Source organism: Cottoperca gobio, chromosome 19 (genome assembly GCF_900634415.1).
Source record: "Cottoperca gobio chromosome 19, fCotGob3.1, whole genome shotgun sequence".
Lineage (NCBI taxonomy): Eukaryota > Metazoa > Chordata > Actinopteri > Perciformes > Bovichtidae > Cottoperca > Cottoperca gobio.
Genome location: NC_041373.1, coordinates 15,011,570 through 15,022,217, shown reverse-complemented (window position 1 = coordinate 15,022,217; position 10,648 = coordinate 15,011,570). Strand labels below are relative to the sequence as shown.

The 10,648-nt window shown below is 39.3% G+C and overlaps 2 protein-coding genes across 3 annotated transcripts; both read left to right on the top strand.

The window, feature by feature from the left end:
* The first annotated feature begins 1,832 nt into the window (after window positions 1-1,832).
* Window positions 1,833-6,331, top strand: LOC115024667 (stonustoxin subunit beta-like). Its single transcript, XM_029456449.1, has 5 exons — window positions 1,833-2,069; window positions 4,748-4,774; window positions 4,892-4,954; window positions 5,027-5,169; window positions 5,477-6,331. Exons 1-5 carry the CDS (start codon window positions 2,021-2,023, stop codon window positions 5,903-5,905), a joined length of 711 nt encoding a protein of 236 aa, XP_029312309.1. The 5' UTR covers window positions 1,833-2,020; the 3' UTR covers window positions 5,906-6,331.
* Window positions 6,332-6,848: 517 nt separating this feature from the next.
* Window positions 6,849-8,905, top strand: LOC115024774 (tripartite motif-containing protein 16-like protein). 2 transcript variants are annotated; one of them, XM_029456610.1, is made up of 5 exons: window positions 6,849-7,002; window positions 7,615-7,722; window positions 7,804-7,866; window positions 7,957-8,096; window positions 8,188-8,905. In XM_029456610.1, the coding sequence occupies exons 2-5, from the start codon at window positions 7,689-7,691 to the stop codon at window positions 8,596-8,598; spliced, it is 648 nt and encodes a 215-aa protein (XP_029312470.1). In that variant the 5' UTR covers window positions 6,849-7,002; window positions 7,615-7,688; the 3' UTR covers window positions 8,599-8,905. The 2 variants fall into 2 exon arrangements, with proteins under 2 accessions (XP_029312470.1, XP_029312471.1); XM_029456611.1 differs by having other exon boundaries at window positions 6,907-7,002; window positions 7,681-7,722.
* The last annotated feature ends 1,743 nt before the right edge of the window (window positions 8,906-10,648 follow it).

Below are 10,648 nucleotides of genomic sequence, written 5' to 3'. Positions count from 1 at the left end.
GCGGCCACTGAACGGGGTCACAGCTCAGCTCTGGCCTTTATGTCCGTGACCACTCGTCTGTCAGCGGTGTTTAGAGTCTGTCTCCCGTGGTTTCTGATCTATGAGGAGAGATTGGAGGAACTCAGATAGCCTCACGCAAACCCGTCACCAACACTCCATGTCCCATTTGGCAGTCTTGGACAGCTCCGTCACTATAGCTCCTTCTATTTACTGTTTAGTATGTTGGTTGCACCGCAATCGCTGCCCCAGTCAGTCATCTGCTTGGGCAGGCAGGAACACAAGAAGGTCGGGGCAGCCTTGACGAGGGGTTTGGCGGGGTGCCAAGGCAGTAAAAACCTGAGCTTGCAGCTCACAGTGGGGAACATATCACAGGAAAGGGGTTTATGAGCAGCGACATGCTTTTTCTTTTGACCCGGGAAACAGGCATCAAGGCACTGGGGATGGTAAATGGTTGAAGTGATAATGCAGGTCAAGTGCGTAGCTAAAACCTGGTATGATGAATTCAGGTGCCTCCAGGCAAGTGACTCACAGTTGTTTTAGGTTAATAGGTTGTACAGTATCATTTAGGTTGTTATATTTGTATATAAACTATGCATTTGGACTTTGTTTATTGTATTCCCTAAATGTATATTCTAATGTATGTTTATTAAATGTTATATGGTTATAATATCCAGATGCCAATGTTGTTTTTGTACAATATTTCACTAAATTCAAATAAATGTATTGTATTTTCTGTGTATGAAAATATGTACAGTTCTATCGATGTATGTTTTAACTTAAACGTTAAAGTAATATATTCTGTTGAAAAGTTAATATGTGCACAAAGATTGTACTTGAATGTGATCACTTAAGAAATAAAATAAGGATTTGCATTTATTTGTGTTGTTTATTTTAATGACCAACATATTTTTTCTTGATACAATATTTCTACATAATAAAGTTAAACCTATAATGAAACTTCTAAACTTCTGTAGTAGACTTAATTTTAAGATATATATAGAGCAGCATCAATATATATATATATATATATATATATATATATATATATATATATATATATATATATATGTATAACTGAATACATTACATCACATGTGTAAGGGATAACGACAGTACATTTAGATTTCTAATTGTTTTTTACATTTTAAATGTCCAATGTAAGTATATTAGAAATAGGTAAATGTAGGCTTTATGTCGCTGCAAGACAAATATTAAGCCTTGTGCCTCGCTTTAAAGAAGCTGCTCTGATGTGCTTAGAGGACAAAATGTCTGCGTCAAAAAACTGCCATAAAATGGCCACTTTTAACCAAACTTTTGACCAAACATCAATTTCATAATTTCATATGTCAATGATTAGCAACAACATTGATGTTGATGCATTGCTTCACACACATAAGACAGCAGCAAACCCCCTGCTGGAAACCAGAACATTTTGGCTCAATGGCTCATGGCTCAATGGCTCAATGGCTCTACCCATACAGATTTATATCTTTGCAGCTGCATACTCAGAATTTATGTATGAGTGTGTGTGTGTGTGTGTGTGTGTGTGTGTGTGTGTGTGTGTGTGTGTGTGTGTCTGTGTCTGTGTCTGTGTCTGTGTGTCTGTGTTTGCATACACCAATCAACACATCCACCATCAATGCATCAATGCTGTCACTGTGCAATGTGGAAAGATCAGTGGCGGTGATGCAGAGGGAGGTGGGTGGGGTTTACTTGGTACTAGGGGGTGTCCTATAGACCTTCAAGCATCCATCTAACCTTTTTAAGGAAAAACACACAAACACAGCTCCAGTTACAAGCTTCCTGCCTCCCCCTCCTTTCTATTGGAAAGTGTTATCTCACGCTCATGTCCACGCCACCGGCTCTCATTCCTTCACATCTGTGCTGCATTAAAGGTATATAAGAGTGGCATTAAACTGTCACACACTGGAGCCAAAAGAGAGTCATCAACCTCAGAGAGACCGGTGACATCAGGCCTGAGACCGGCCCACTGCAGCAGCTTAAACAGCCGTTATCAACAATGCCCGCCACCAACAGTATCATCTCTAACTCTCGGATGTCGGATAAAGGTGAATTTAATTTAATTTTATCATTCTGGAATCATCATTGGGAAATTTAAACTTTGAGAATATTTCAATCTTCTTTTCTGACAAATGAAGCCTTTAAATATTGCAGCATGTATTAGTCGGCGCATCAAATGCAGGCATCATTATCAGCAATGCTTTAGATGTACTTCTTCAAGTACCCCAGCCTGTCTGTGTCCGCAGCTGTTTGTATTATCCTCCGAGGCAGATCCTGAGTGAACGGGTCACCAGAGTTAATGTCTGTGTGGAAAGCACAATATCTCACTGGACGATTTGAAGCTTGTCGTTATGAGGGCTGTATAATGGTTTTACTGCCTGCGAGCAAGGGTCTGTAAGTGTCAACACCATCTGCATTAAAACAGATTTCAAATGTATTAAAATACTGCATGTGTAGTATAATACCAGTCTTGAAAATGGGCGACGTTCAGCAGGATTGTAGCTCATCCGTAGTCGAACAAGTTTGCAGTTGCTGTTGTTTGATATGGTATAATTGTTAGTTTTTTAATTATAGGAATCCAACATCTTGCCTGAAACAGAACATTGAAGTCCTGATAAAAAATGTACTTCCTCACACACTTAAATTTGACAATATCACCGTTGAAATCGGCGATGAGTTAATAATTTAAGATTCCTTCAAAGTCCTGTCACTTGACTAACAAGCCCAGATGGCCTCAGCGGGAGTTCGAGGCTGCTTTAGAGCTTAAATGTTTAGTACGGTGTCATGTTGTAATGAGGCCAGACAAAGCAGTTATTTTCATCACCTTGTGTTATATCCAGACAGGTGGCCCGACATTCTCCCACGGTCTCTCAGCCTTCAGTCAACAGAAACATATATCAGCTCATTTCGAGGTGACACACGTAAAAATAACTTAGTTAACGATGACAGGAAGATACACGCGCAACTTCCCCTTGAACTCTTTGTCTGAACTTATACAGCACCAGTGCAAAACCTTTTTCTTCCTGCTCGCCAAGACAAATTTATTATCTGATCGGATGTCGATGTGTGAATGAACAGGAGAGTATATTTCCGAGGTGATGTTGTGTGTTGGTATAAATAAAACACATTACTTATGTTGGTTAACGCTGACATCTTAATGCCGAGGGGATTAGGTGTCTCCTCATTTTGATCTCCGTCCTTAACAACAAACTGGACACTGCGTGCTTATACGAGTATTAGTTACAGAATTGGCATCAGGGCCGAGCAACTGTAATTCATCAATTATTAATTCAAGGAAAGTTGTGACACATTATGCCACCAACTTTAATTTGAAATCTAAATGCTGGCAGACTTAATTATGTTCCGTCTGTATTATAAGCTTCTTTTAATTGATTGAAAGGATAGTCCCCTACGTTATTAAGTTTAAGGATAAGTGTTACAATTCATTATCTTCACATTAAGTCTATTTCAAAACAAGAATGGAATTTGTCTTTTTTCGTTTATACTTTTCCTCAACTTTCCTCGTTCTACCTAAATCAGAGGGGGGGGGGAACCTCCGGCCTCCGGGTCGTATACGGCCCGCGAGACCATTTGATCCGGCCCTCGAGGTAATTCATAAACACACGCAAAAAAATAAATAAAATCTAGACAGCAATAAACGGGCGATTGACTGTTTTTCCTGGCCAAGGTCAGGGTCCTTGAACACAACACAAGCAGAACGTGCCATCACATGGTCACGTCATGTCAAAAAACTTCAATATTAAACGAGACTGTTGACATCAGTGAACGCAGCGTGGCGAGTGTAAAACAGAGAAAGCTGGATGCGGAATGCCGCACTTTCCAGGAGAAATGGACGAACGATTATTTATTTGAGGAAGTAAAAGGCCAGTGTGTCTAGTTTGTGCGGACGAGCTTGCGGTGAAACACGAAACATGTCAAACTGCACGAGCTGAAAGGACGAGTGCGTTTGGATAAAGTTAACACTCTTCAACAACAAGCAGCTCTCTGCAGAGCGGAACATGAAAACATGGACAGATAGAGAGGTAGACCACCACACCAAGAACAGACTGTTCCTCCACTGCTCCACACTCATACTCTTACTTCATATGTTCTTTTGCTGTAACAAGATACATTTCCCCGTTGTGGGACTAATAAAGGATTGTTTTCTGATAAAACAGAAAGATACAGGGATAAAAAAAGTTGCTTTTTTGCATTTAGCATATAAGAAAGGTGAAATGAATGGGCTGTGTCTTAAAAAAATGTGCAGAGGTTATGAGTTCAATAATTAGTATGGCCCTCGAAGGATGTTGTAAAAAAAAAAATGGCCCTTGACATGAAAAAGGTTCCCCACCCCTGCCCTAAATAGACAAATGTTAGATTCTGATTTGTGCAAGCACACACACACACACACACACACACACACACACACACACACACACACACACACACACACACACACACACACACAGAGCACTAGAGGTGTCTTGTTAATCCCAGCGTCCTGGCATGACTCAACGACTGGCTCTAGGAAACACGCAGTTGCTGATGTGATGATCTGACAGAGGCAGATGGTTTTCTAAGTATACACCGTTTTGCACTTCATCACCTGTTGGGACACACCTGACACACACCCCTTCCTATAGTATTTATAACAGAGCCCGTATGAATCTTGATATAGATTGCTCTGTTGAAAACAAATTTTGTTTTTATGTTTTTTCCTTTGCAGCGAAAAAAGCCAAAGATGGAGCCACAGGTAAAGACAGTCACCTTATTACAAGCTTTCCCTTTTTTTAATTCAGATTAGAAATCTCATCCATCTCCACTTTCTCTCACCTCGTCTGACCTTGTTTTTCTGTCACTAACTCCTCAGAGAAGATCCCAGACTACGAGCCAAACATCCCTGAACCGAAATGCAGAGCTGATCTCATCAAACGTACATTTACTCCACATTTCACAATTTGGTCCAAATGGATTTTCTTTTATTAAATCATCTTTTTTCTTCCAGACTGGTTCAACCTTTCCCTGGATGACAAGACAGCCAATAAGATGCTGTGGATCGGAGAGGATGGTGGTAAGGTGGCTCGTATAACTGATGATGTCACTTGTCCCGTCTTGGATAGACCGGAGCGATATGAGTATTCTCCACAGGTACAGGGGGAAGATGCAGTTACATTAATTTAGCCTGAAATGATGCTATTTATAAAGTATTTTCTCGGGATGTTCAATATGGTGTGAAACTAGATCGCTAGTGGAGTTTGATGTGATTATAAAAGCCAGCCAACATACTCTGAACTAAAGGGCTGTCCCATGTGTTTATTTAAATCCCAGGGCAACTGGTTTGGCATTGCACGTGGGAGAAAGCGATGCTGCTCTAAATTCTCTTCTGTGGCAGCTGTAATAAATCACAGGTTATGTTGGATTGCTTCTAAAGACTTTCCCATCCACGTTCCAAAAGGTTCTTTGCAAAGAGGGCATCCTGGGTCTCCGAGGCTACTGGGAGGTGGAGTACTCAGGGTGGATCGTGGTCGGGGTCGCTTACGAACGAGCAGGAAGGAGGAACGTTGACGGATCCTGCGGCCTGGGAGAGAACGAGGAGTCCTGGGGTCTAGGCTGGAGCGGTTCCAGTTATCACGCCTGGCACAACGGCAACAATGTAGAGATCATGGAGATTCCTAAGTACTCCAGAGTCGGTGTCTACCTTGACCAGCCTGCTGGTGTCCTAAATTTCTATGGTGTGGAGGAGGTGAAGGAGGGAGAGGAGAGCACAGGGAGAATGGAGGTTAACGTTTTGCATCAGGTTAAGAGCTCCTTTGAGCAGAAAATGATACCAGGCTTCTGGCTGGGGCCGCAGTCACACTGTTTGATCACGAAGAAGGAGGACTGAATCCACATTACGTTATAATATCTAAAAATCAGTGATATGAGCTGAACTCTGGCCGAGTAATAATAAAGCTACAATTACGGCAGCTTCTAACGCACAATGACTGGACACCAACATGGTTACGTTAACATTTATCTTCCATTAGCTTGCATATATCCTACGCACATTATATTAGAATTAAAGCATTAGCATGTATTCCTCATATACACCATCTCTAGGTTTGTACATTTCAATAAAGGAAACAAAGTGCATCATGTAGGATTCACTTTCCTGAAACCACCGGACCAGTCAAGGTTTATACTGATTATATTTATAAACATTGTTATTCCTCCTTTGTTATCGTTTGCTAATAATGTATAGAGTGACCTCGATTGATATGAATGTATGCAGAATGTAAAGTTTAAATAAATAATAAAACACTGAGTGAGACACATTTTGTCCTGGTTTGTTCATTTGAATATTAAAACAGCAAAAAGTAAAAGAATTTCCTTCATTAGATTACTTATGATAATAGACTTATTATGGTGTGTAAATTCACATTTCCTTCCCTTAAGGTGGGCTTTCAGCATAGACTACCTACGCAGTCGATGTAATATTGTAATTGAGTCTTACAACACAGATGGATTAGGTAGACCATCAATCTGTCAGATAGTTTTACTTAGCCTTTCTACTTTGACTTTATTTTTGCGTTTCTGCTTCTGCTCCTGTTGACAACTCTGACAAGACCATTTTCTGGATCTGGACCTTCACTCGTGTTCGTAATCATCTTCATACTTTTACGAACAGACTACTAAAGTTTCAGCGGTGTCGAATGTCTGTTTTTGAGTTCGCTTAAATCCATATGTGAAAGCCAAGTGTGTACTCTCAATTGACCCCCGCTGAGTCCCCGTTCGACTGACCTTAACTACTCTTTCAGATGCTCCTCGAGCCCCCCGGTCTCATGTTTACTGAGGGTATAAAAGTCAAGTGGCAGACGAAGACTTTGCACACTTACTCTTTTTTATTCGGATGACTCAAATGATATTGAAGCATCTGAACATGGATTATTAACACACAAGATGCCCGCTTAAACCCAATCATCTCAGAGAACAACAAACCAGGTACAACAAGATTTTACAATGTAAATGATATTTGCATTGCTCTTTACTTGGATTTAGATTTTAGATTCTGTTAACTTAGCGTGAGTGTGTTTACATGGATGCCATAAATCCTTCATTACGTGGACTGAGCGAGAGATGCGTGTCATACCAACATAATATGTCAAAAACACACACATATACATTTGAGTTGTACATCACTGTAGTACCTGCTGCACCTTTTAATAGAATGTGCTTTTATCTTGTTCTTGTCTTGTATGAATTTTCACAGAAGTGGAATTTTAGGGATGATTATACCTTCACCTATTGCTGGGATATTAATGAGTGGAAGTTGACGGTGAAATCTTTTCAGAATAAGACACCAACCGTAATAATAATAATAATAATAATATAATAATAATAATAATAATAATAATAATAATAATAATAATAATAGCACCTTTCATACAAGAAGTGCTTCACAGCAAAAACATAACAATTAGTACAAGATTAGACAGAATAAGAGCATTTACAGTACAATAATCACAGTAGTAGATGTAAATGTGTGTGTCATTTGTGTGACAATTGGTCTCAAAGGTTTATGAATAACTTATATTCTATATTTCTTTGATAAAGGCCACCCTACTGTTAAATTCCTCATCATATGTTCCACGGTGACATCTTAACCTTCGACCTTTTTAGCAAAGAAAATGAAATCCAACAAAAAGCAGAAGGCAGCTGCAGGTAATGGACTCACTCGTGCATTCATATGCTTCATGTTGTGACGATAAAGTTTGTATTTTAACCCGTTCCCTCTCCTCACAGAACCTGTGTCCGTTTACGTTCCGGACATCCCGGAGCCAACATGCAGAGCTGAGCTCATCAAGCGTACGAACAGATTTATCAAATCATTTAATGTCTAGCGATATTTTCCAGGATTATATAATGAAAAGAATATTTAATATTTTTCTCCTGCAGACTGGAAGGATTTCACTTTAGACAATAAGACGGCCAACAAGATGCTGTGGATTTCTGACGGTGGGTCTAAAGTGTTTCGTAGAACTGCAGAAGTTTGTCCGGTCCTGGATGGAACAGACAGATATGAGTACTCTCCACAAGTGAGTCAGAACATCATTTAAACACAGTGACAGGCTAAAGACACAAATGTTTTCTTTTCATTGTTCCTTCCTTTTTCTTTTTTTTCCAAAGGTGGTGTGCAAAGAGTCTATTTGGAACACGAGGGCTTACTGGGAGGTGGACTACACGGGCTGGGCGGTAACTGGAGCCGCCTATGAAGGAGCAGGAAGGAGGGCGAGCTCTGGGCCAAGCGGCCTGGGAGAAAACGATGAGTCGTGGGGTCTGTGTTGGTCAGGAACATCTTACGAGATCTGGTACAACTCTACGAACAAAAACATACATGATGTCCCATACAGCTCCAGAATGGGAGTGTACATCGACCAGCCTGCAGGCATTATCAACTTCTACGTGGTGAACGGTGAGGGGGCAGAGAGGGAGGTTCAACTGTTGCAGAAAGTTAACACTACTCTTAAGGAAAAGATCCTTCCAGGTTTTTGGATGGGAATCGAGTCCTCGTGCACGATAGTGAAGAGACCAGAATGAAATGCTGAAGCTAAAACTGATCAAATCTGTTGATTGCGCTACAATTAGGTTTTGACACTTAAGTGCTAACTGTTGCACATATTCCTGTAATTCTTATTTAATACCTACAATATGTTTTAATTAAAGTTAATCAAGCATGCTTCAGTTCGATTCGATTTAAAGGAAAACAATTAACTTGTTTGTTTTTTGTTTTTTTAAATGTTGCCTCAGAATGGATATGTATGTATTGATTATGATATTCATAAATGTGGAGTGCCTTGGGACTTTATAAGGACTGAAATAAACAATGTATTACTATAAATGAATGCTTTCTGAGCAAGGGTGTGTGTCATTGCTTGAATTCAACTTTTTATTATTTTGTATACAGTATATACATATATCAATCCATTAATCTAACTCAAATCTGCATCTTAATTAAAGAAAGTGAAGTTACATGTGATTTTATTCTGTATATGTTAAGGGATTATACACTTAAAAAATACTTTAATTAATTTTTAAATAAGATGAAAGTTCAATAACTTTACATTTTAAGGGTTTGTTATCCCCTACAGTGTATCACTTTTAACGGACAGCCTGCATATGATCCATTAAAAGCCTTAATAAGGCAGGTTTACTCTTTAAATGTAATATACAGGTGGACATCACCTGCAGAGTCCGCCTGCAAAATAAACACATATATATAAAATGACAAAACAAAAGCATAAAACATATTTTTGCAAATGCTTGTCAAGCTAGCTAACGCACAAAGTTAGCTAGCTTGATGGTACATTTAAAAACATAGGCACATTCACACTCCCTAAATAGCTCCACTGGTGGAGTGAATGCGTGACAGATGGAAGGTTATGAGTTCAAATACTCTCTTTGATGTTTTCCTCCTGTCAAAACTCCTCGACAGCAGCTTGAAAGGAAACTTTTAAATATGTTTGATGCTTCTGCTATGAGTGTGTGTTGTAGTCTGCAGGCCGGCTCTACGGGTGATCATGTGACCTTCACCTGCATATTACATATGATATAGTAAACCTGCATTATTAAGGCTTTTAATGGATCATTAGAAACGGGTACACTTTGAGGGATAACGATCCCTTGCGGTACATTTCTTTTTAAAAGCATACAACTTTTACCTTAATTAAAACATAGATTAAAGTAGTTGTAAACTGTAAAATGCACAAAACAACAGCACAGGTACTACACTTTGACTTCTAGGGGTACCATCACCAATGTGGGGCGTAACATATGAGCCAGATTAATTACTAGATACTGTATAAAGGTGTGTAATGTGATTACAATAGATACATTTTCACATACAAAGTGTAATCAATAAGGTTGTATGGTTTCTTCTGAGGATATAAATATAATTTACTGTACATGTAACCTGTAAAATGGACTTTCTTCAAGCTTTGAAGTTAATTTTAACCATGTATGGGATGACATCTGAGACCCTATCTTGTAATTCCGTTGGGTAGTTAATTAATATGTTAACACAGTAGATGGAGGTTGTCACACCTCATAAATAATTTTAAATACACTTCATGAATTTAAAAATTAAATATTAGTTTTCACTAATGATCTGTAGAGTAAACACAGATAGAGTTACATAACTGTGTGTGTATATATAACTGCTATACGCACACCTATGATGATAGACGTCTAAGTTTGATTTACGCGCTGGATCCTGTGATGAGTATAAAGTAGAATTTATGGACGCCGAGAGTTAAACCTATAATACAGAGACAAACATCCATCGTGGACCAAAAGAAAACCCAACTAAGACCATGGATCCAGGAATAATCACACCAGAGCGCCAGTGCACATGTTTGTATCTGGATTAGCCTGTGAAAGGCATGTGAGAGAGTTGTAACTCTAAGCTTGTGTCATGAGCAAAATAGTATAAGTGACACATACATATATTGTGCCATACAGGTTCGGGGGCGACAGGAGAGTGACTCTCGTTTCATGCTGCACTGCTTTGCACACAACACAGACTTAGATACAGTTACATATTTAGAAGTTTAATTTCTTGACAGCAGAACAAAGTCATTTCTGGACTTTA

What these genes read in the sequence shown, in the direction of transcription:
- LOC115024667 (XM_029456449.1), top strand. Translation starts at nt 2,021, where the DNA reads ATGCCCGCCACCAACAGTATCATCTCTAACTCTCGGATGTCGGATAAA. An exon ending in AGCCAAAGATGGAGCCACAG is followed by an intron (nt 4,775 to 4,891) that starts GTAAAGACAGTC and finishes CTAACTCCTCAG; the next exon opens with AGAAGATCCCAGACTACGAG. An exon ending in GATATGAGTATTCTCCACAG is followed by an intron (nt 5,170 to 5,476) that starts GTACAGGGGGAA and finishes ACGTTCCAAAAG; the next exon opens with GTTCTTTGCAAAGAGGGCAT.
- LOC115024774 (XM_029456610.1), top strand. Translation starts at nt 7,689, where the DNA reads ATGAAATCCAACAAAAAGCAGAAGGCAGCTGCAG. An exon ending in CAGAGCTGAGCTCATCAAGC is followed by an intron (nt 7,867 to 7,956) that starts GTACGAACAGAT and finishes TTTCTCCTGCAG; the next exon opens with ACTGGAAGGATTTCACTTTA. An exon ending in GATATGAGTACTCTCCACAA is followed by an intron (nt 8,097 to 8,187) that starts GTGAGTCAGAAC and finishes TTTTTTCCAAAG; the next exon opens with GTGGTGTGCAAAGAGTCTAT.